This window comes from Alternaria conjuncta (assembly GCF_024043145.1).
Source record: "Alternaria conjuncta strain BMP 0040 chromosome Unknown scaffold_4, whole genome shotgun sequence".
NCBI lineage: Eukaryota > Fungi > Ascomycota > Dothideomycetes > Pleosporales > Pleosporaceae > Alternaria > Alternaria conjuncta.
Window position 1 is genome coordinate 407,823 of NW_026250093.1, and position 23,280 is coordinate 431,102.

The following is a 23,280-nucleotide window of genomic DNA, read 5'->3' on the forward strand; positions in this document are numbered from 1 at the left end:
AACGCATCGTGCTAGACCTGTATAGTACTCCTGGTCGACGATCAAAGATCGACTCGGATGTCCAGGTCACAACCCACAGCGCCTTCAGCTCGAACCGGTCAATCCCTCTCCAGCTTGACCATTTCTTACTTCTTACCATTCTTGTTGTGCGTCAATTTTTGCCTCTTCGACGCTGCCGCTTCCTCTTTCGCACGAGGTACTTGCCACCCGTCTGCATCCACTTTCATTACGTCTTTGTCGATCTCGATTGTCTCATGGTCTTTGATCTCATGAATCCGCCCCGCGGAACGGGTTGCCGCTGTGGGGAACGAGGAAGGAAATCCCTCAGTCCAGGACTGCAATGCCGCCTTCGGGCCCGTCCCTTTACTCGTGAAGCCCATCTCTTTCTCCAGGGTCTCGACCTTCTTCTTCAGTAATTCGTTGCCTGCCTTGCACAAGAACATGCTCAGTTGCTTAGGAGCGAGCTGGCCGTCGAGCTTTTTCCCAATCAACTTCTCCGCGAGCCCCATGAGCAATTGGTCGTTGTCACCGCGGCACGACCTGACAAGCTCTGTCACTTGCTGCGAGCTCAGTGCAAGCCTACCGGCGTCCGTAATGAACTTGTCGGTCAGGTGCTGGACATAGTCTGGCGCGTGTAGAGTGTGAACGCAGATGAAGCGGATGCACGCCTCGATCGAGAAGTTTGCTCCGGCAAGAGGCATCAGTGCGGGTGTGCACAGGGCGGTAAGCCACTGTGAGATCGCAACAAGAGCAGCTTCATGGATCTTGATCTGAGCTTCGCGCATCTTGCACTTCCCGGAGACGAGTTTTGCCTGGCCATTTCCACCTCGCAGCTGTACAGCGGGTACGTCGAAGGTGAAGTTGATTGCTGGTGCGCAAGGATGCTTGGCGAGGAAGGCAAGAGCGCTCTGAGATACAGCCATCAAAGCAAGACGAGGCGCTGATGCTACACGGCGGCCATAAATTGTAAAATCGATGAGCCCACCGCGCAGCAGGGAAAGGCGCATCATGGGTTCCCACTTGGTCACGTCGGCAGAATTGGCCTGGAGCTGTCGCAAAAATAGGCGGACGTCCGCCTTCGAGAGTTGGGACATGGGTGTCATTTTCAGCGTGACCGATACGGTTGAGGAGTGTATCAAGTCGTGTTGCGTCGAGGTGGGTGGAAACCAGAATTTCAGTCAGATGGATTGTGATAGTAGTGAGCCGAATGGGCGTTGATTAACGACAACGCAAGAGCGGAGTGGTGTAGTTTGGTAACCGTGGGTGAGTCTCTCATTCACTTGGTACTGTGGTACCTGCCCTGGCCAATGACAGACCAGCGTGATGATGAGGGTCAACGAAGCCACTTTCTTGTGAGTTAGAAGCACCTGCTGTAGTATCGAAGACGGCGATGAACTCATCCACCATATCGGTCATTGTACGATGTCCTCGGGCCACGTCCAGCCGTCGAACTGGATGCTCTGCCCCCGAGTGCGAGCTGAAGCGCAGATGTTCGAGATTCTCACACTCCTTTAGAGCGTGTAATAATGACGACCAAGTGCCAGTCACAAGGCGAAGGTCAGAGAATACAGCTCGTCGCAATGTCGCGGCCTGGCTTCTGATAATAGCGACTAGGTCGTTTCCATGCAATGCGCAGAACATGAGCTGGAGTACTTCTAGCTTGAGGCAAGCGCAAGAAGCAACCATGTGGTGAACGATGGCTGCGGCATAATTAGTCCGATCTAGACTCATCGTGAAGCTTTTCAACGTTGGTGCAGTGGCAATGATATTTCCGACCCCATTCTGCCAACCAGGTGTGCGAGAGAGGTCATCGTTTCTAGACAAAGCAGAGAGAGTGAGAATCTTGAGTTGCGAAAAGCGATGATGTAGTGTCCTCAGAGATTGCGTAGGTATTTGGAGTGCCGAGAATGGTAGGATGGCCTCTTTATGTAACGCAGTCCCACGCTTGCACTTGGCCATACGAAACTCGCTCAGACGGACCTCGCTTTTAACGATGGCGTCTATGACGACCTGAAAGCATCTACTACGGAATAGGCAATCGGTTGCGGAAAGAAGACTGCTGGATTCCGCGAGCTGGGATCCCCTCGGATGGAAGTGAATGGCCGTCAGGTTGGTGAAGCCTCGCAATGCTCGAACAAGGCCATCGTACAAGCGGGTTGGATACTCGCTTTCCACGACATATGTGAATGTGGGTGCTTCGTCCTTGATATCTTTGTCTTGGATGCCAGGTACCCTGGGAAATCGTTTGGGTGGCGGAAACCTGCCGACACGGCTGATAGCAGCGAGGACACTATACTCCACTGATGTCAGGAGCTGGATCTGTAGGACTTTGACAGAACCACGGAAATGAGTCGACTGCGCCACGTTGACGAGACGGTTGAGAGAGGGTGGTCCAAGAGTAGTCTTTAGCCGGGAAAAAGCGCGTTCTACAAACACAGAATGGGTGAGGAAGCGACATCTCTTGGATGCAAGACGAAGGCTTTTGTGAGACGAGATATTGAGAGTGGCAGCAACGAGCTCGAACAGCTCGACAGGAAGGCGCTCTAGGTGCGAAGTCATGATGGCATGCTGACTGGAAGCTGGGCTGTGAATCAAGCATGTTGACGGGGACGGGTGAAGGGTGGCACATGCTGTCAGGGCCTAGCCCGGAGCTAAGAGCCCGTGATAGCGTCAACCCCGCGAGTCCAGGAGCAGCGCACGACCTCAACCCAGCGAGCGACGAGAAGCCACGCTCCTTCCGAGTGAACAGCACTCTCGTTCACCTTGTCTGCTTCATCTACTCTTTTTTCTTCCATCACGCTCCCCATCACGGTTGCATCGCCCGCGGGTGCCGAACACCGGCCACAACGCAGTGGAGCCCGACAAAGATTTGACACGACCGCACCTGCCGCCAACAGCTCAGACAACCACCATGGACTCGATGCGCAGCCTCAACAAGTCGCTGCCCAAGACAAGAGGGCAGCACGACGTGCACCAGTCCTTCCGCACCGCTGCTCTCAACGTGACGCACCTATACAAGTCCGCGCTTGCCGACATCGACAGGGCCCGTACCGACGGCTACCAGGAGGCTCTCGATGAGCTGCTCACCTTCCTCGACAAGGAGAATATTGGTGTGGGCGACGGCGAGGGCTGGCGAATACGGCAGTGGGCCACGGAACGACTAGACGGGAGCTTGCCCAAGCAGACGAGCAGCGACAGCGACGACGAATACCTCGACAACAACCGCGCCAGAAGCTCATCACCCATCATGGACCGAACCCACGGCATGGACGACTCACGCACGCTGGCACCCGCGACGGTCACGGAAACACGCTCTGACTCTGCGCCACCCCTCCAGATGGAAGCTTCTACGACCGAGGCCGACATGTCGCCGCTACACCACATCTTCGAGTTCTCCGCAGCCCAAGCTCTGCCGTCTGATTCACCAAACGAAACCGCCGCCGCCGACATGTCAGCTGCTGCCCGTCGCGCTTTCCCTGCTTCTCGCCGCCCCACGAACCGCTCGTCTACCCGAAACCTCCAGCGATCCGCCGCCCAGAACCTCTTCCAACTAGGCAACGGTGCAGGGCAGAAGAGACGACTCATGAACGACTTCTTCAACGTCGATGGATTCAACGACCGGCGAGACGGCTCATCAGGCGGAGGATCCAAGCGCGGACGCATGTCATAGCACCGCAGCTCGAAGCCTGAGGGCCTGTCATCGAACTCCAGGCAATGACACGAACGACTGTTCGACGAATCACGACTACTTGCATCATACCCAGACGGCGCACAGGGCTAGTGGATCATTTTTCATACGCATTGGGGGAGGCTTACTAGACGCATTCTGTGGTGTTATTGATTTCGGAGGCTATATACCTTTTCGCATTTTCTACGGGGTGGGACATCATTCGGGGGTGGAAGTAGATAGCGTTTTTTTTTGGAGGGTGTTAATACCATCATTACATGTCCTCAACTGTTGTATGCCATATGCAGTGACTCATCTCGTTCGTGAAGATGTGACTCCCAAACGCCGATGCATGCCCAAGTTTGTACTCAAGTCTTTCCACCTACAATACCTAGGTATACGTTCCAGGCTTGTGACCTTCAAGCGTCTCCTTGTATCCCTCCCATTATGCAAACCACCGATATAACCCCAGGCCCACCATGACGGCGCTTGTTCCTGTTATTGCCATTCCCCTGCTCCGCATTCCGAACATGCTTTTGCTGGCTCGTATCGCGGCTTCGTTGGCTTTGATCTGTGAATGGCCCGAGACGTACGTGAAGGCGCCGAGGCCCAGAAATGTAGCGCTCCCTAACAACCATGTCAGTACTGAGGTAGATACAGTGTGTTCTAGAGTACAATACCGACTACGCGACATGGAGTGCAATCTTCAAATTCCGCTCTGTCATTCTTGAGAGCCTCTTTGAAGGTCGGCGCGGAAGGAGGTGGCAATGCCATTATCGCGACGCTAGATAGACGGCCCAGCGACTAACTCAGATGCAACACGCTGGCTCTATCGTGTAAAGATCTTGCGACCAGAAGTCTGCATGACATGCTAGGCATGCAGGGATCTTTCTAGCTCCGGAAGCTCCCCGCCCAAACTGCCCCACGACGCGGACCTCACGTCTTCCCACGCGCATGGCTCGCAGCTGACATTTCCCACCATGAGCGCAATCGAAGCTCTCTACATCTTTGATGAGCACAAGTAAGACGCGTCTATTCCTGCGATTACGTCATCCGTCGCTAACATCCTCAGCACTCCACTGCTCGAGCACACATACCTCAACCGCCCGCCTCCATCCTCCGTCCTCCTGCCTCTCTATCTCGCGCATCCCGCTCCCCGGCCGCCGCTGATATATCTGCCCAACACCAACCCGCCGACACTGCTATACAGCATAACACAAGACCAGCTTCTGTTCCTGTGCCCGGCATCAGCAGACACTGATCCCCTCGCCGTCCTCACCTTCCTCCACCGCCTCACCGACGTACTCGAAGACTTCCTAGGGTCACCACTACTGGCGAGCAAGATCGAAGGAAACTACGATGTCGTCGCGCAGCTACTCAGCGAGATGGTGGATGGCGGAATCATCGCGAACACAGAACCGAACGCGCTGAGAGATGTCGTCGAAGCGCCGAATCTACTCAAGAGTCTACTGGGAGGAGTGGGACTGCCCTCTTCAACACCGAGCTCGCTCGCGCCCTCTGCTACCGGAGCATTTGGTCTAGGTGGTGGAAGAGCAAGCCCACGACTAGGACCATCACCGACCTCAAGTCAGACAGGCTCACCGGTGCCGTGGAGAAGAGCGAATGTCAGGCATACGAGCAATGAGATGTATGTGGATATCGTGGAAACATTAGAGGTCACCTTGTCGCCATCTGGTCGCCCTCTAGCTGCCATGGCCAACGGTACGATCGCTTTCACGGCAAAAGTCTCGGGAATACCTGATCTCATACTACACTTGGGATGCGCGGGCGGCATACAGAATGCGGTCTCATTACCTGTCTTCCATCCTTGCGTCAGACTCAACCAGTGGAAAGCGAGGCCTGGTGAACTCTCGTTCGTACCACCAGACGGTCGCTTCGTGCTCGCTGGGTACGAAGTGGACCTGCTGGGCTCTGCAGCACTAGATGCCTTCTCCACAGAGAAGAACGCAAAGACTTCAAGTCCAAAACTAAACATACCAGCTACAGTATCCGTCCATTCCTCCCTCGGCCCGACCGGCACAGACTTCGAAGTCAAACTCCAACTCAACCCACGCTTCAGCGGAAACAAGCCCTCCCAACCCAGCGCAGCGAAAGCGAGCCTGGGACGCGTATCCTCCTCTACAGGAACCACGTCCGCCCCCGCCATCGAAGAAATGACCATCCACATCCCACTTCCAGCGTCCGTCAGAAACGTCGCGGATCTGCGCGTCGCGCGCGGAACAGGAGATGCAGGCTACGCGCCCGGGGACAGGGCAATAGAATGGCGCATTAGCAGTCGCGAGATAAGCAATCTCATGTCGCAAGACCGGGGTGGAGGCGTCGGTGCTACGGCTACGTTACGCGGAACTGTCATTGGCCAAGACGACCCATCTGCGGAGGACGCGTTGGACGCTGGTGGACCTGTATCGTTCGCGACATCGACATACGATTACGATGATGATCAGGGTACACAAGTCTCTTTACCTGCGACTTCATCGTCCAGCGCACCCAAGCCGGACAGCGATGCGAAGATCAAACAGGCAAACACAGTCCTCATGCCGAGCTGTGCGACCATTAGCTTCTCCGTCAAGGGTTGGCTGCCGAGTGGGATTAAAGTGGAGAGTTTGAATGTAGACCAGAAGAAGAGTAAAGGTTTGGGCAGTGGTGTCACGCCATACAAGGGCGTCAAGTATCTTTGTGTGAGTCGGAAGGGTGTAGAATGTAGATGTTAGAAAACACACTTGGTTATGACGACAGGATCAAAGAGACAAACAACTCCCAATAAGACATTTCACGAGTTTGCTGCACAAAGTGATCACGTATGAAAGATGTTTGTGTCCATCGATGACATTACCAACTATAACCACCTGACATTCCTTGATGGCGCTGAAGATACACCCAGACATCCTATACTGTCCTATCAATGAATCAAGCTTTCGCTCTATATATCCTTTTTTTTTCCGTCGCAGATACAAAGAACTACACAGCAGACAGTACTCTCGATCGCTTGAACGCATTGGAATGCGCTCGCGTCGTCGAAGTCGCCAATCATTCGTCTTTTTTTTTTCACGGTATACTCCATCCCTCCCTCCCGTACACCGCGTCATGTCACTAGGCGGACCTAGTGGAGAGTAGTGAACAATGCGTCACCAGGCGCCGGAGTAACGGGCTTGTTACCAGGCGCTGGTGCGACAGGCGGGTTGCGCGGTGCTGACTTGCCACGGTTTCCACCCTTGCTGCCGCTGCGGTCGTTGCTCCCACCACGAGCACTACCCTCAGGCGAATTCCAGGTCTTGCGTGGACGACCTCCGATCCGCTTCTCGATCTTCTCCACCTTCTCCTTCAGAGACTGATGTTTAGCCATCAACTTGTCCAAATCGGCCGCGCCCTTGGCGTTGCCAACCTTCTTCTGGTTAACAAGGTTGTGAACCATGCAGTCGAAGACCGGGTCGTTTTCCGGGTACGCCAACTGGCAAAGAAGGTCCATGAACTCGAAGGACACATCCTGAGCACGGATGCGGTCGCAGAACTGCTTGGTAAACTGCGCCACGTAGGTGTTGTTCAGACCAAGAACGCGGGCAGCGCGGCAGATGTGCAAGTTTTTCTTGTCATATACCGTCTCGGTCTGGAGACGGACAGAGTAGACCCTGCTCTGGTAGGTCATCTCGTCCATCCACTTCAGATGTGCGGTCGCAGCATCAGCGTCCATCGAACCGGCGAGCAGAACCCAAGAAGTCGCGTCGGGGTTGGCAGTGAAGTACTTGTGAGCCTTGCCCGAGCACTGCATCAAAACATACTTGGGAATAGTGGCCAGCTTGACCTCTCCAAGCTTGACGATGACTTCAGGACCGTTACCAAACACGACGCGCTGCCCGTGCGGCATGTGGCGGATATCAGCCGAAGGGTTGAGCTCCGGCATAGTACCGTTCTTGTCACGCGCCTGCCTAGACGAGTGGCCCCAGGGTGTAGTGTGGCCGTTCAGCTCAGCGACGGGCGACGATGTGGGTGGGGTCTTTGCAGCAGCAGACGGTGCTGGCTTTTTCCCGTACTTGGACATGTCGATGCCAAAGGTCAGGGTCTTAGGCTTTGGAGCCGGAGGAACGACCTTGAGTGTCTCCTTCGTCACGAAATTGGGAAATGCGGACGTGACGAGCGTTGGGCCGCTGTTGTTCTTTGCGGTTTTGGTCTCCTCGGACTGTTTAGTGATGACGGTCGTAGGCGTCTCGTTCTTGACCTCTTCAGTAACGGGAGCATCAACGATCTTGAAGCTATCCGAATCAGAAGCCACGGATGCGGTCTTCTTAGCCTCGATCTTCGTCTTGGTAACAACATCGGCGCCGTTAGACTTAATGCTCTCGGATGCTTCGTTCTTGCGTTCATCCTCAGTGATCTCTTCGTCATTCGTGGGGACGGGAATGAGCGCGGCCGACTCCTGTTCAAGGCTGCTAATGGTCGCAGCCTTCTTCGCGTCTTCAAGGTTATCAAGCGTCGAGATCTTCTCTTCAAGCTCAGCCTTCAGGTCCTTGATCTGGCTGTCCTTCTCTACAGCTTCGCGTAGAAGCTCCTGGTTGTGAACGAGCTGGTCGCTATTCACTTTCGTGAGCTTCTCAATCTGAACATCCTTCTTTTGGACCTCCATTTCCAGATCGCCGATATGTACGTCCTTGTCCTGGACCGCACCTTCGAGCTCCGCAATGCGAAGCGTCTTGATCTCCACCAGCGCGTCCAACTCCTTGACGCGCTCCTCTTTGAGGGCAACAGTGGTCTCGAGAGTGGCGATCTTGGGATCTTGGCTCATGAACTCGGCGATGAAGGTATTATCGTCATCGTCCTCGTCGGCCCAGTTGGTCTTCTTGCCAGTGGCGGCCTTTGGGTATAGACCGTTCGATGCGCCGCTGGTGGTCTGGCCGTTGGTCATACCCTTCAGTACCAGGCCCTTCTTCTGTTGAGGGTCCGGTTTCGACTTGGCCGGCGCCTCTGCGATCTTGGGATTTGGAGACTCGGCGGACTTGATCTTGCTGCCGCCAGTAGCCCAGAAGGAAGGAGCTGTCGCCATCTTATGCGATCGCTCGACGAGTGAGGTAGGAGTCGGGGGTTGGGGCGCGGTTCGTGAGGTGTGGGAGGCGGAGATGACGGCGAAGCTCGCTTGATGGACACAGATCGCCTAAGGAAGGCTCAAGTTCCGCAAGGTCGACAGAAGATTTTGGCGGTCGGGGCTTCGGAACGCAAGAGCTGTAGCTGTGCAGTTGAGGAGCGAGTGTGGAGAGAGTGAGAAGAAAGGTGAGGGAGGGCGGATTATGTACTGGGGAGAGAGCGGCTAGCAAAATTGAGAGGTGCGTGTGAAGGCGGAAGTGTGCGAGGCGAGTCCAAGCTTTCCGTGGTGTTGAGGGTCGAGTGAAGACAACCTTGGAAGGAAAGAGCGCCACACGAGGCAAAATTCGACAGAAAGCAGGCGCAGTCGAGCTGTCAAAAGGTGAACTTAGTTTCACCGCACATGCAGACAAGCATTGTATCGCTTCCAAAGCCTTTCACAATACCAGGCAAAGCATGGTAGCGACGCGTTTACGTGCGCTGATATTTGAGATGACGAACCTCTGATAGGACGAGATCACGGATAGACGAGTTTGCCATGTGCCTATCCGCTCCAAGGAAGTAACCCCATCCAATCTCAAGACAATCGCTACTGCGAGCCAATATGCGCACTCAGACTCACAGAGTGAATGAGCGATAGCACATATACGCCTCCCGGTATGCACTCAGCCCTGATGCCTCTACGACCCTGTTTCCCCGTGCACTCCAGGTCTAGAGTTGACAGAAGTCGATATTCACTCTCCATCTCTTTCCGGGAAGCTCCTGTATTCATTCACGCTTCCTTTCTCGTGAAAGCATCTTCCCCCTTCATTCGGCATTGCAGCGCGCTCGCTGGGTGTGGAGGAGAAGCCGGTATCGCCCGGCGCGTGGTTCACTGAAGACGTGTCTTCACTGTGACGCATGCCAGGAAGCCATCATCGCGGGATTTTATCAGGGGAATCGAAGCAGTAAGCACGTGTTAATCTTGACAGTGGTGTTCACATGTTGTAGAAGCTACGAGGCGCGAAGCGATGGGGCGGAAGACGCGTCGACGCGACAGCCCTGCGATCCCCGCATCCGAAGTCCGAACTCGTCAGCCAATGGGAGTTGGAGGAAGTCTACATACACCTACATCTCTCCTGCATCGATGGCATCTCTTTCTATAAGATTACACCATGTCTCGTCTCGTTTCTCAAGCCTTGCACCGCTGCAACTCTCTCCGAGACCATCCTGAAGGTCAAACCAGTCCGCCACCATGACAACTCAAGCCCGCAACCTCTTCCACCACCTACCTCCGCCAGCGGAATGCCTCGCGCTCTTCATCGCAACCCTCGAAATCGTCCCTTTCGGGATAATAGGTCTACGCAACCCCTCCTTCTTCGCTGATGGCTACGGTCTGCCCATCTCAGCCGAGTCCAACACATCACCCGCATCTGCGAAACGATCCAGCAATACCGAAAGTACCTACGACGAGGATCAGAAGACCAAGAAAGCCTTGGTTGCAGCGATAGCAGCACGTAACGTTCAGAACGGCGTCCTATTGGCAGTCTTTGGTCTGGTACTGCGAGACAGGAGGAGCTTGGGAGTTGCGGTCATGGCGGGCTTAGTCGCAACCGTCGCGGACACGGTGATTGTCAGCGCGTATGGAGCGAAGGACAAGATCGCGGGTCACTACGTTGGCATCTTCAACAGCTTGGCGATTGGGGGAAGTTTGCTATACTGGGGAAGAAACGATCCGCTATGGTAAATCAACGGCCGAAGGAACACAGGAAAGGAAGGCGTAAACTGGGTACGATGAGCCGGCAGGATGAAGCGAGGTGTAGACATGAATCGCGGGGGTTTGCCTAGCGTCCAAGACAAGCAGCCATCATTTAGGCAACAGTCTTCATCCTTCTCCCGTCTCCCTTCCGTTCTCCTCGCCTCCTTTTGTACTGACACTCGCTATGGCATGCAAGCACACCATTCTACAACTAAATCCGTCGCCCTTCGCAGTATTAGCTGGATATGAACAGCCGGATGCCGCAGCACGCGCAGCAGCAGAGACGACATCTGGAAGAGCGCCGAAGAGTGTCAAGGATCATCCCATTGGAACATTTCCCGCTCCTCTAGTCCTACCTCACGACGAGCTCAACTATGATCCAGATTCTTTACCGCAGAGTGCGAAGGAATGGCTGAACGAGGAGTGTAGGAACAAACTATCGTCGGCGCCAAGAAGTAATAAGTTGTATGTGGTGCAAGTGCCTGAAATCGGCATAAAGGCGGACTTCATGAGGCACTGGGTAGTACCCACCGGTCACGATGAAGTCAAGGGCGAGGGTAAAGCCGGACCATCTCCTCCATCTGGAGACCACTTTGTCGACTATCTTACTGCATTTTATCACGATATGCCTGTTCGCCTCTTCCCCACGCCATTGAGCTGGACATCATGGGGCTCCAATACCAAGTCCGCCAAGGGCTGTCGAAGTGCCGCTCTGCCGAAGTACATCGGTCTATCACATGGAGATCGGTGTACCAGAATCCGCGTTCGCCCTGCGCCAGACACTGCTTTCCCTGCTCAACTGAATTTGGACGACATCCTCGACACAGCGATCTCAATTCTGCCTGATGACGCTTATGCAATGGTCCTCCTAGTCGATCATGACATCTACGAGTCTGAGGATGACGACTTCTGCTGTGGCAGGGCGTATGGAGGCAGCAGAGTGGCTGTCGTGCAGACTGCGCGATATAACCCAATACTGGATGAACGAAAAGAAGAGGAGATCGACCGAAACCACATGTGGCCGTGGAGTCATTGCAAGACCTTTGTCGATGAATTATGTGCTGTAGAAGATGTAAACGCAAAACCTGCGACGAAGAAACAGAAAGAACTAAGCAAGAGTGGGGCGATGAAAGCGGCTACCCAAGCCGCGACAACATATGGGCCTACATCATCGGTGCAAGAAGTACAGGCGCTTTGGTTCTCACGTCTCGCGCGTACAGTGTCACATGAGCTAGGACATTGTTTCGCGCTCGACCATTGCGTGTACTATGCATGTAATATGCAGGGTACAGGTAGCATGAAGGAAGATGTAAGACAACCGCCATATTTGTGTCCAGTATGCGAAGCAAAGGTAGCACACGCTATCGCTGGAGAGATGCAGAGTGGCCGTGAAGAGGAGAAGAAAGAATGGATCAAGCAGAGATGCGAGGCGTTGAGACACTTCTGCCAGAGGTTGGAAGATAAAGACATGACCAGTTCGATGTGGCAGGGCTTGGACGGGTGGCTGCAAGAAAGGATGGTAGTGTTGTAATTTCGATGGCATTCCACGAATCTTTGCATCTGCGAGATACCCTTGATTCTTCATACTACCGATCATCGGAGGGGAAGTTTTAGTCATAGTGCGTGTCATTTGCTGATGCTTCGATGACACGTAAAGCATCAGCCCACGGAATTGCAGCAATTATCTCTTCTTACTTTTTTGGCTTTGGCGCGACGCAGCTATCTCGATGGAGTATTCCGTTCGCTGAAAAAAGACAAGATCATCGTGTGAGTTCCCAAGGACGTGGTTCAGCGAACCTAGATCGCCCACCCAAATTAGAGCCACGGCTTACGGACAATCCGTACTTGAATCTAAACGAATGATGATTGCTGAAAGACATCTCGTCTGCATGATGAGACGCGTGTTGTGGTTCAGTGATGTGTTTTGACCCACGCGGGAAGTGTACCCCTCATTGCCCCACCATGTCCCAACACATGCACCTACAGTGAGCAATTTATCCATACATGACCTCAGTCGACAGTATGAAAAGTGAAGTATAAGTATCCGGCTCTAGCCGTGGCCTCAAGCTGCGTCCTCAATTGCTCCTCAACGTTTTCCAATCGCACATATTCAGCTTTCACCAACCCAATACAACCCACTTTGGTACGATGCTATCATCGAACCAGCAAAGCGAAGCCTATTCGGCCTCGCTCTTCGCACACCAGAATTGCATCTCGGTCAAGTAACAGGTGCCCAGCATGGCATCATCAGGTACCCATCTCAACCATCAGAAGCAAAGCATGGCGGGTGTTCAAGTCATCAGCGGATCAGGTCCCTCCCCGGGGCCTGATCGTTGATGGCTTGTTCTGAGATCATACCGTTCAAACTTGATCTGGATAATTCCAGCGCGAAGGACTATTGCTGCTTCATGATGACCCCTTCCCCACTATGTTGGCGTACTGACTAGCTCAGCTTCTGCACTCAAGTCAAGATGTCGACTGATAAGATCACCTTCTTGACCAACTGGTGCGCTTTGCATCTTGATCGAGCGAGGTGTATGCTGACTGTAAATAGGCACGCTACGCCATACCACGCTCCCCTCTACCTTGCTCAGAGCAAGGGATACTTCAAGGATGAAGGCATCAAAGTCGCTCTCCTTGAGCCCAATGATCCTAGTGTATGGTCATCATTAGCTTTCGTACTTCATCAGCTGACCATCCCAGGATGTCACTGAGATCATTGGATCTGGCAAGGTCGATCTCGGCTTCAAGGCGATGATCCATACGCTCGCCGCCGCCGCTCGTGGCTTTCCGGTCCAGTCGGTTGGCTCTCTCCTCAATGAGCCCTTCACTGGTGTCGTGTACCTGACATCATCCGGCATCACTCCCGACTTCACCACCCTCAAGGGCAAGAAGATCGGCTACGTCGGCGAGTTTGGCAAGATCCAGCTCGACGAACTCACTGCGCATTACGGCATGTCACCCGATGATTACCAGGCCGTCCGCGTTGGCATGAACGTCACCCGCTCCATCATCACTGGCGAAATCGACGCCGGCATCGGCCTCGAAAACGTGCAGATGGTCGAGCTTGAAGAGTGGCTCGTCAGCCAGAACCGCTCGCGGGACGAAGTGAAGATGCTTCGCATCGATGAGCTCGCTCAACTTGGCTGCTGCTGCTTTTGCAGCATCCTGTACATCGGCAACAACGCTTTCATCGAGCAGAACCCTGAGAAAGTCCGCGCCTTTCTTCGCGCATGCAAGCGCGCGACCGACTTCGTCCTCGCATCTCCTGATCAAGCCTGGAAGGAGTTCTGCAACTTCAAGTCGGCCATGAACACGCCTACCAACCGCAAGATCTTTGAGCGTAGCTTTGCGTACTTCAGTCCCGACCTTCAGAATGTTCAGCGCGATTGGGAGAAGGTTACCCGCTACGGCAAGAGGCTCGGTGTGTTGGACGACAGTTTCAAGCCCAACTACACGAACGAGTACTTGGCTTGGGGTCTGGAGGAGGAAGCTGACGACCCTACTGGCGATCAGAAGAGGATGGTCGAACTGCAGGAGGGTGTGAAGCAGCATGGAGGATTCAAGCGTCTCGAAACCATGTCTGGCAAGACCGTTGTTGGCGCTGCTGCCCCCGCCGTTTGATTCGTCCCCGGGCACTTGTATTTGGAGATGCAATCATTAGCTCCATCTTAACGCGTCGGAGATCTTTGGGCTGCTGTTCTATTGCTAGCATAATCTCGAAATGAACAATGAAATTGTCACTCGCTCAAAGATCTCTTTACTGCCCATTGTGCGTAGCTTCTGTGATGCTAGTGACGAACAGCCTACGTCATTTACCAGGGCTCATGCTCATCACAACCAGAGGGTTTCTGACTTAATCAGCGGCCAGACGCCCATCTCCCGCCACTGGTGAGATAAGTGAATGGCCATGCACAGGCCCGAGCCGTTCACAATCACGCCATATGATCCGCATATGTCGGGTGTAAAGTACGCAGAGAATTGCAAAGACTACGTCGATGTGCGAGTTGGAATATGTTTTTCAGAAGTCGGGCAGGAACGGCTCCGGGGGCTCTTGCTCACGAGTGCGCAGTCACAATCACGCGCCATTCTCGATTGCGCGGTAAGCTTCCCAAGGTCGTCTCACGTTCAGTCGCCACCCAGTGGCTTTACGCTCACAACATATCACAGCTACCAAATTCCCGAATGCGTCTCGCATCTCTTCCTAGGCGCAAGCATCGCTGAAGCAGGTACTACCATCGCGGATTTGAACAAGCTCGCGTCCGTCACGACCCGCACCCCACTAGTGACTGCAGGTGACGGGGGATTTTTCTAGTTATCTAGACTTTTACTCCGGACAAAGGCCTCTATTACCTATCCACGTGGGAAGCTAGTACAATATACCTCATTTCTCTCACTTGAAACACTTGGATCGTGATGAATGAAACCTCGTCGTCTTTTCAGCTCCATCCTTCCTAAACCATTGCAACAACATCTTTCGTCGATTCCTACTTGTCTCCATCATTACTATCTACTAACACAATTCCAACGCAACACGGAACAGCCAACAAGAAAAGCCAACAAGAAAAGCCAACGAGAAAAGCCAACGAGAAAAGCCAACGAGAAAAGCCAACAAGATTCCGAACATCGAAAAGGAGATGGCCGCTTCCTACACAGATACGAAGGACTACTACGTAAGATTCATTCAACACGTTACGCTTGGGATCAACACTAATGCGAACAGCTGGAGGAGGACCTCAAGGACTACGTCTTTTCTGATGCCTCTAAACGCATGCTTGTCGCCGAAGACTCTAACACAGGCAACGAGGTCTGGATGGCTGTTCACATCAACAAGATGCCAACAAAGCATAAGTTCAAATTGAAGCCATCCTATTACAACTCTCCGAACAAGGACAAGCAGCCCAACGTAGTCGAGGCAAAGGAAATCAACAAGGACCATTTGTTCAACGGACTGCCGAGAAACAAATGGTGGATTCAGACCGCGCTCGCGATCTATAAGCACAAATACCGAGACTACCTTTCGGAAGAGCTCGTAAGAGAGCAGAACAAACTGAAGAGCAAGCGAGCCAAGCCAGTCAGGATCAACAAACCGCAGTTCAAGAGCATCAAGAGCATTAAGAGCACCAAGAGCATTAAGAGCACCAAGAGCATTAAGAGCACCAAGAGCATCAAGCACACCGAGGGCAAAACCGTCAACGAGCAACAGCCCAACGTCAAGACCATCGACCTGCAAGGGACGTTCTTCGCCTTCGAAAAGAACTTGTCCGCAGGCGAGTACAAGCTCATCGGAGCCGAGATGGCCAATACACTCAGCCTCAAGACAACACCTCCAACACGTGTGCTCTCAGAGATGAGGGACTTTGCGAGACTCACCGGATACAGTGTTTGCTATGCGCCTTCCTGGGGTCAGTGGCTGGAGGATACGCGACAAGAGCTTCCCGAGCCAGCTGCTGTTGATGCCAAGGTAACTAACGAGAAAGAAGACGAGACAAGGGAGCCCATGGATCTAGTGTCCATTGCCGATTCCATTGCCGATAACCCGAGCGGCTTTCGACTAAGGCTCCTGGACCCCATGCCCGATGACATGATCGCTGGCATCGAAAAGGTGACAGCATATTTTGAGATGAGAGCGAAAGAACTTGCAGCCGGTGCTTGAGGGCAACAGGACAAACGGAACATGAGGCCACGGCACGCTCTTGGCGACGATGATCTATCTTGCATTCATACTAAGGTAGGGTCCAACAGGACGTCAACGGAACTTGCATAGTAAGGGAGGCAGGAAAAGCGTGTCATATTTTTCTACTTATCATCAAGTCTTTACCAGACTCACCATGAAGCTTTTTGGAGAATATAGTCAATTTGATGTCAGCTTGACGCGGCGATGACACAGCTTCTTCTCCATTGTGGTTTGCTCTCGATTCCAAGAGACTCCGCTTGACTTCTTGGACGCAACAGATATGCCTAACTACTATGCTTAATCACAGCCAAAGCGACCGCGTTCCCCGCGTATCGATCCCTACGCTACGCATTCGTGCACCTTGTCCGTTGTTGTCACACATCTTGCCCGACAGCATATTGGCTAAGCCGGATTGATTAGCTGTCGGGGTATGAGCCACCGATTAGTCTTCGTGCGTTGATGTGAACAGGATTAAAAAGTCCAGTCTAAGGGCATAGCGATTTTGCATGAATGACATCGTCATAGTGAAACCGATCAGACTGGGACATAGTTTACACTCATTATATTATACTACATACACAGTGCTCAGCACCAGACCAAGAGGAAAGAGGACATCGAAAGCCAACCATACCGGCTCCGATCCATGGAAAACCAATCCTCAAACGCCAAAGTATGCAGTTAAACCGTAAGCGGCCGTTGATTCCCGCGCCTTGATAAACACCAGTCAGGCCCGTGTAGGGCCTTGACATGCGACCGTACTCCCATCCTCTGCCATTACTCTTCCATTTTGTCGTTGTCCTTGTTTGCCTCCTTCGCAGGCTCCTTCAAGAACTGCGCGCGGAAATCCGCGTTGCTCTTCGGCTCGCCGTTTGTTGTTGTAGCACCTTTCGGTATAGCTGGGCGACCAAGACCGGGCTTTCCTCGTCCTCGTCCACCGCGAGCAGTAGTAGGTCGGTTGACACGGTTTGGCTGGATGAAGCTGTTGCTCGCCTTCCACTCTCCCTTCTGCTTGTTGAGGTCCTGGACTGTACCGATGCGCAGTTTCCTTCCCTCGAAATCTTTGCCCTCAAGCGCAAACTGAGCCTTGCCAGCACCTTCCACGGTTGTGAACTCAATGATCGCACCACCATGATGGGGTTCGAGCTTGATCCTCTTGAAGCCGTACTGTTCGACAAGCGGTTTGATGCGCACGTCAGGCACAGTGTCAGGCAGGTTGAGGATTGCAATGGATCGGTCCATAAAGGATGCGGGCTTGATAGCGGTTTCAGGGGCAGCGTTGCTCTGTCCAGGAGTACCTTCGCGAACGGCTGCGTTATCCGTGTTATCGAGGGTTGATTGCACCTTTGGCTTCGTGTCAGGTCGCTCTTTTGCAATCTCGACATTAATCTTCATGCCGGCAAACTCTTTGTCATGCATTTCTGCCACTGCAGCTTCAGCGCTATCCTTGTTATCGTAAACGACATAACAGTAACCGCGGTTGTTGCCAGTCGACCTGATAGTTGGGCACTTGGTGCTCTCAATCTTGCCGAACTTGGAGAAGACGTCCCTAACTTCTCGTTCTTTAAGCTTGAAGTTGAGATGCCAGATGTAGACTTCGCGACCCTCGGAGGTAGCGCCATCGCGTTTCTTCTTGGCCTTGGGGTCGGAGATCTTTGAGATTAGCTTCAACCCTTCAATGTCAGTGTCGTTCAGCTGTGTCGCAGCGACCGCTTGTTCAGCTGAAGCAAACTGAACGTAGCAGAATCGGCGATGCGCATCGTACTTGAGTGAAGGGAAGCGAATGCCGATAATTTCTCCGAATGGGCTATAGAGGTTCCGGATCCAGGCTTCGTCGGCATGCGCAGGGTAGTTTGCGACGTATAGTGTCGTGCCTTGGCCTCGCTCGATCGATATGTTGTGACCTTCGAATCCTTTCGCCTCTTTGCTCAGAGCATATTGGGCTTCTTCGGGTGACTCAAACTCCACCACAGCCGTGAGACTATCCTTCTCCTCTTTCAGTACTAGATTGCGGACTGTGCCTGCGTCGGTAAAGAACTGGCGTATTCGAGTCTGTGTAGTGTTGAGTGGTAGCTTCTTCACGATGACTGTAGTGTGCTCGCGATCTCGTTTCGGTCCTGTAGAGCGAGCTTCCGAGGGTGCTTCGCTCGCGACTCTGGCTTGACCGTTGACCCCGTCAAGAGCCTCTGAGATCTCTACGTGCTTGCTCTTCTTCAATACTGCATCCTCGTCACCGTCCTCTCGTTTCCGCTTCGTCGAGCTGTCTCCGACTTGGCTATCTGGCGTGTCTTGTGGCGGAGCTGCAGCGGCCGCAAGTGCTCGCTCTTTCTCCCTCCGGACGGACACGATGCGCTCAGCTCGTCGTCGCTCAATCGTCGCGCTGCGTACCTTTAACGCCGATTCGTGCTGCTCGCAATGGCTAATGTACATGTCGATGAGCAGCTCTGGTTGATCAATTGTTTGTAAGCGCTTCATACCACGTTCCAAAATGGCAGTGGCCTGGGTAGGCGGCAATAACGGTTGACCTGCATTTTGCTTGCCCCTCGTTGCGTGTGGCGCCCACAGGAGCATCTCGAATATGTAGCAGCGATACCAGAAGTCGTAAGAGTCCTCCTGGTACTTGGTGATAGAGTCCTGAATCTGCCGGGCTTGATCGATGTCACCGCGTTGGAGCCAGAACTTGATGTGGGCGCGCTCAAGACGGTACTTCCGGTCCGTCCATTCTCTGCCATGCTTCTTCATGCCGACCTCTCGGACGAACTCCAAAGCCGATCGAATTCCGACCTCGGCAACATCAACATCATCCTCCGTTGCTCTGGGGTCATCGAAAGCCCTTCGCCGAAGATATCCACACCAGGCGAGCTGAACCTTGATGAGTTCATCCAAGTCAGTGTGCTCCAGAAGTCCAGACCCAGTGGCTGTGTGCTTGACAAGTTCAAGGTCCTCGAATGGCTTGTTTTCCGCTTCGAGTGTCAATAACCGGTGGGACCAGAGTGACCCGGACCATGGGCAATGGCGTGTCGCGCGCTCGAGAACATTGAGTAAATCTACCGACCGGTTATCTTGCCAAACGAGAAACTCAACGTGGTCTTCCCATATGGAAGGATCAACGGGAAATCGGAGCGTGGCTCGCTCATAAAGTGCGTTGACGAGATGGAAGCTGTAGACACCCATAGTCCTCTTCTCCCATTTCAAGTAGCGTGTCATGGCGGTGTACTCTGCAGCCTGGTCGCCTGCTTGGATAGCCTGCAGGAGTTTGAACTCGTACTCTTCGCGGTTGGCGTATTGCTGCTTGATGTGTGTATTCTTTTGCACCACTTCATCCATAACCTGCTCGTAGTGGCTTTGATTGTAGCGAGAATTGAAAGAAGAGTATCTGCTAAGGGTGTTCGCCCATGTTGCATGTGGTTGGCCGAGGCGGTCGTTGTAGATGGCGGCTACCCTCTTCGCCTTCTCTTGGCTGAAGCCTCCTCGCTCGAGGTCTTCTTCCAAAACCTGCAGGTAGCGGTCCCAGACGAGATTGCTCTCTTGGAGGTTGTACTTGACTCTCTCAGCACCTTCTTGCAGCGCGTCCAGTAGCAGTTGGGGTTGGAAGAGCTCTCGACCAATAAGCCTCTCCTCTTCAGACCACTCCTCTGGGGGTACTTGCTCCCAAGAGCAGGCGACCAGGTAGCTCACATACTCGCCGTATGCTGCCCAAAGCTTTGCGCTGTAAGGTTCCTCTTGTGTTGCCTGCTTGTGCAGTTCGAGCACACCCATGCGCTGCTCCACATCCTTGGCCAGAGTCTTCTCGTCGTTCAGCCGGTAATGCCACAAGAGCTCGCCAAGCGGATACTTGTCTGAGATGGTTTTGTAGGCATCGCGCAGAGTCTGGACCAACTCGTACGCATTTGGGTCGTACGCGTTTGGGTCGGAGTCGAACGAAGCGAGGTGTTTTTGGAGCCCTTGGTGTAGAATGGTGACGAGCGAAACATGGCTGTAGTAGTCGAATGGGTTTTCCAGCAGCGTTTTATCGAGTTGGTTGAGCCAGTCGATGTGCTGTTGGTCGAGAGAGCGAGTGATGAAATTGCGCGGTCGCGGTGAGGCCTCGGACATGATGCTAGCTACGGACTCGCCGGAGAGGTTTTGTCCGAGGTGTTGCAGTCTGGCAAGTGGTCAGTGTTTGGTGGTGGAGTTTGCGCGACAAAACTAGGCTGCCGGAACGGGCTACAGCAACCCGTGATCACGGGCAAGCGCGACACCCGGACGTCACTGCCTGCCCCACAAAACACAAAGCGCGCTACTTGTGGACATGCAGGTGCAGTCGTCGGCTCAGAAATGGGGCGGACGAGAAAAATCAGCAAAGATGAAGAACTTACGTGACAGGCCGTTGGTGGACTACAGAGTTCTGGCGCGCAGCTTGTTGTTGCTGCATGCTGGCAAGGTCTGAAAGTTGTTAGCAGATTCCCTGGGAGCTAGCGACCCATCGTCGTTTGTCGTAGCTCTTTCCTCCCTGCATCTGAGCTGCGGCTCCCTCATATGGGGGCCGTCTACAGCACTGTGCCACTACCCCAAAGAAAGCGGGCACGTACCTGCAAGAGTGTCCATGCCCGGTGTGGATGTTTGGCGGTACATGGGGTTCGGGGTCGTCATGCGCGCGTCATGCGGCGATGCTATTTGTTGTGGCGTTCCCATTGTGCTGTGTACTCCTCTTGCGCCGTTCGCGATGTGGGCGTATCCCGGGGACGGCACACGCTGTTGGAGCGTCTGGGGCGGCTGCGGGGAGGACCTGATCTGTTGGCTTAGGCCCGAAGGTGTTCGCGATGGCATCTGGCGTCTTGTGCGCTTGCCCGGGGATCGGAGTAGTGACGGCGACGGGATGGTAGGGGCGGCTTGTGGTGTTGGGGTGCCCGCAGGCGAGTCCGACGGCGATAATAGCGAGTTGATATCCATGGTGTACAGCGTTCACGACCTTTTGCCCTCGTTTGGCACGCACTGCGATCCAGCAGCTGTCTTGAATGCTACACGCGCGCCAGGCGTCTGTCGATGCTCTCTCTTCCTATGGTCGCGAGCTGCAGAAACTACTAGGCATCGGGTCCCTCGTAACGAGCGGCATGGGACGACGGCGGGCGTTTGGCGCGAAAAGGACCGTCGGAGGCGCGAGGCGATGGGGATAGCGAGTGTGATGGGAGATGACCTCGTCGGCGTCGTGGGTGAGAAGGCCTACACCCGGTCTAGAAGAAAAGGTGGTTAGGTGCACCAGGCAAGCTTGGGCCTGCGACTAATCGAGTAATGATGGAGCGAGCACGTCGCGACTCGGAGCAGCTGGATGCGGACTCCCGGAGTGAGTTGGCGGCGGTACAGCACGATGTTTGGCGCGTCACGGAATGCGCGTCAGGCAACGGGGTCAAGAGTCTAGAGTCGACGGTGGTCTGGACAGGAGCGGGACGACACGACTCCTGCACATTTCTTCTGCGTTCTGATCGCTCTGGTTCAATGATGATCCCGCTGCCAAGCCAGCCCCCTGCAAGCGCCCTGCGCCAGCGCGGAGCCTTTCGCCGTGCCACAGAATTTCCCGCGACACTTCACAGCATTGGCATCATCAACGCCGCAGCGCTGTGGTGTCGAGCATCGCTATGAGCGCCCGGATACCCTCACGGCGGCTGGGGCAGTCAGGTAAGCTATTACTGGGAACATTGATCCCCTGCACCATTTTCTCCGCACCTATCGGAGCGCTAGTCGTTCTTCCGGGCGGTACAACACCATGACGACTAACATTGAATAGCCCTCGCCGCGCGCCCACACACCCAATGGATACCCTTAACCTCGATCCTTTCAATCTCACAGCGCAATATCTCGTTCGGGCGCAAGAAAGACAACGATGAGCTCTTCGATACCTTCTCTTCAGTCGCTCATCGCACTGCCGAGTTCAGAGGGGTCAAGAATAACAACGATGACCTCACCAACCCGATCCTCGAAGACTACCTATCGAAGAGGGCAAAACGAACAGGTGCGAAGGGAACAGACGCGTCGGCAGCGCCCTCACGCCCCACCCCTCGTGAAGGAGACTTCGCCGTAACCCCAACTTCCCTCTTCCCACCCGAAAGCGACATCCCCGGCTGGCGGCCAGACCTGAGCCCACAGGAGAAACTCGAACTCAAGGCGAAATACCGCAAGGGAGAGCAACAAGAGGCGCTTAAGGAGGACAAGAAGCTCATGGATATGTCACTCGATCCCGACCAGAAAGCCCGCAGGCGTCTCGAGCGCAAACTAGTCATCTCCGGCGTGAAGCGCCACGGCCGCATGACAAAGGCGCAGAAGCTACTCCGTACCGAACGCCAGTCAGTCTACAGGTCACAACTCCTTCCTACGTCTACCAAGAAGCTGCAGAAGGTCGTAAACCAGATCGCCGGAAAGACTGTCTCGGAAGCCCTCGTCCAACTCCGCTTTTCCCCGAAACGTGTGGCCCGCGACGTCATCAAGGGCCTCGAAATTGCGCAGAACGAAGCCATTGCGGCCCGCGGCATGGGTCTCGCTGGCGAAGACGCTGCGGTGTCGCGTTGGAAAAAGCAAAGAGCAGCTACGGATGCGGGGAGACCGAAGGATACTTGGGACTACAAGACGTCGAAAACGAATGGCAGTCTGGAGGCGAAGCCGGTCAAGGTGCCTTTCTTCAAGGACACGACGATCCAGTTGAAGGATGGGAGTAAGAAGGTGGTCCGCGATCCCAGCGAGATATACATTGACCAGGCGTGGGTGGGACCCGGGCAGAGCTGGAAGACCCCTGAGTTCAGGGCGCGGGGTGCTATCAACATGCTGAAGCACCGGACGACGAGTGAGCTTGTCACACACTTTATTTCGGAGGATCGGGCGCTAACAGTGCACGACAGGTTTCTCCGTTCTTCTCAAGGAAGAGAAGACGCGCTTGCGCATCTCAGACGAGATTCAGAAGAAGCGCGACAACCGCAAGCTGTGGACCGCACTTCCCGACCGACCCGTCACATCACAACGGCAATACTGCCTGTGGTAAACGATTGTACGAATTCAGTGTATAGCATATATTGCCGGTGGAAGAAAACTGGCTTGTACAATATACCATTCAAGATCAACCGTTCCCCATCATCCAAAGCA

General features: G+C 54.1%; 10 protein-coding genes across 10 annotated transcripts; 7 read left to right on the forward strand and 3 right to left on the reverse strand.

Moving 5' to 3' along the window:
- Positions 1 to 125: 125 nt before the first annotated feature.
- Positions 126 to 1,094, reverse strand: J4E85_002944 (uncharacterized protein; the record flags this gene model as incomplete). The annotated part of the gene is made up of 1 exon (XM_051467217.1): positions 126 to 1,094. One exon carries the CDS (start codon positions 1,092 to 1,094, stop codon positions 126 to 128), a length of 969 nt encoding a protein of 322 aa, XP_051328376.1.
- Positions 1,095 to 2,911: 1,817 nt separating this feature from the next.
- J4E85_002945 (uncharacterized protein) lies at positions 2,912 to 3,670 on the forward strand (the record flags this gene model as incomplete). Its single annotated transcript, XM_051467218.1, has 1 exon — positions 2,912 to 3,670. One exon carries the CDS (start codon positions 2,912 to 2,914, stop codon positions 3,668 to 3,670), a length of 759 nt encoding a protein of 252 aa, XP_051328377.1.
- A 977-nt stretch (positions 3,671 to 4,647) lies between these two features.
- Positions 4,648 to 6,399, forward strand: J4E85_002946 (uncharacterized protein; the record flags this gene model as incomplete). The annotated part of the gene is made up of 2 exons (XM_051467219.1): positions 4,648 to 4,688; positions 4,740 to 6,399. The coding sequence occupies 2 exons, from the start codon at positions 4,648 to 4,650 to the stop codon at positions 6,397 to 6,399; spliced, it is 1,701 nt and encodes a 566-aa protein (XP_051328378.1).
- A 389-nt stretch (positions 6,400 to 6,788) lies between these two features.
- On the reverse strand, positions 6,789 to 8,723 carry J4E85_002947 (uncharacterized protein; the record flags this gene model as incomplete). The annotated part of the gene is made up of 1 exon (XM_051467220.1): positions 6,789 to 8,723. One exon carries the CDS (start codon positions 8,721 to 8,723, stop codon positions 6,789 to 6,791), a length of 1,935 nt encoding a protein of 644 aa, XP_051328379.1.
- A 1,269-nt stretch (positions 8,724 to 9,992) lies between these two features.
- Positions 9,993 to 10,521, forward strand: J4E85_002948 (uncharacterized protein; the record flags this gene model as incomplete). The annotated part of the gene is given in 2 exon segments (XM_051467221.1): positions 9,993 to 10,446; positions 10,466 to 10,521. 2 exon segments carry the CDS (start codon positions 9,993 to 9,995, stop codon positions 10,519 to 10,521), a joined length of 510 nt encoding a protein of 169 aa, XP_051328380.1.
- Positions 10,522 to 10,680: 159 nt separating this feature from the next.
- On the forward strand, positions 10,681 to 12,027 carry J4E85_002949 (uncharacterized protein; the record flags this gene model as incomplete). Its single annotated transcript, XM_051467222.1, has 2 exons — positions 10,681 to 11,710; positions 11,834 to 12,027. 2 exons carry the CDS (start codon positions 10,681 to 10,683, stop codon positions 12,025 to 12,027), a joined length of 1,224 nt encoding a protein of 407 aa, XP_051328381.1.
- A 940-nt stretch (positions 12,028 to 12,967) lies between these two features.
- On the forward strand, positions 12,968 to 14,120 carry NMT1 (glycylpeptide N-tetradecanoyltransferase; the record flags this gene model as incomplete). Its single annotated transcript, XM_051467223.1, has 3 exons — positions 12,968 to 13,002; positions 13,051 to 13,153; positions 13,200 to 14,120. The coding sequence occupies 3 exons, from the start codon at positions 12,968 to 12,970 to the stop codon at positions 14,118 to 14,120; spliced, it is 1,059 nt and encodes a 352-aa protein (XP_051328382.1).
- Positions 14,121 to 15,133: 1,013 nt separating this feature from the next.
- J4E85_002951 (uncharacterized protein) lies at positions 15,134 to 16,152 on the forward strand (the record flags this gene model as incomplete). The annotated part of the gene is made up of 2 exons (XM_051467224.1): positions 15,134 to 15,169; positions 15,220 to 16,152. 2 exons carry the CDS (start codon positions 15,134 to 15,136, stop codon positions 16,150 to 16,152), a joined length of 969 nt encoding a protein of 322 aa, XP_051328383.1.
- Positions 16,153 to 16,947: 795 nt separating this feature from the next.
- On the reverse strand, positions 16,948 to 21,102 carry J4E85_002952 (uncharacterized protein; the record flags this gene model as incomplete). The annotated part of the gene is made up of 3 exons (XM_051467225.1): positions 16,948 to 20,314; positions 20,529 to 20,595; positions 20,742 to 21,102. 3 exons carry the CDS (start codon positions 21,100 to 21,102, stop codon positions 16,948 to 16,950), a joined length of 3,795 nt encoding a protein of 1,264 aa, XP_051328384.1.
- Positions 21,103 to 21,444: 342 nt separating this feature from the next.
- On the forward strand, positions 21,445 to 23,179 carry J4E85_002953 (uncharacterized protein; the record flags this gene model as incomplete). Its single annotated transcript, XM_051467226.1, has 3 exons — positions 21,445 to 21,493; positions 21,935 to 22,984; positions 23,040 to 23,179. 3 exons carry the CDS (start codon positions 21,445 to 21,447, stop codon positions 23,177 to 23,179), a joined length of 1,239 nt encoding a protein of 412 aa, XP_051328385.1.
- Between the last annotated feature and the right edge of the window lie 101 nt (positions 23,180 to 23,280).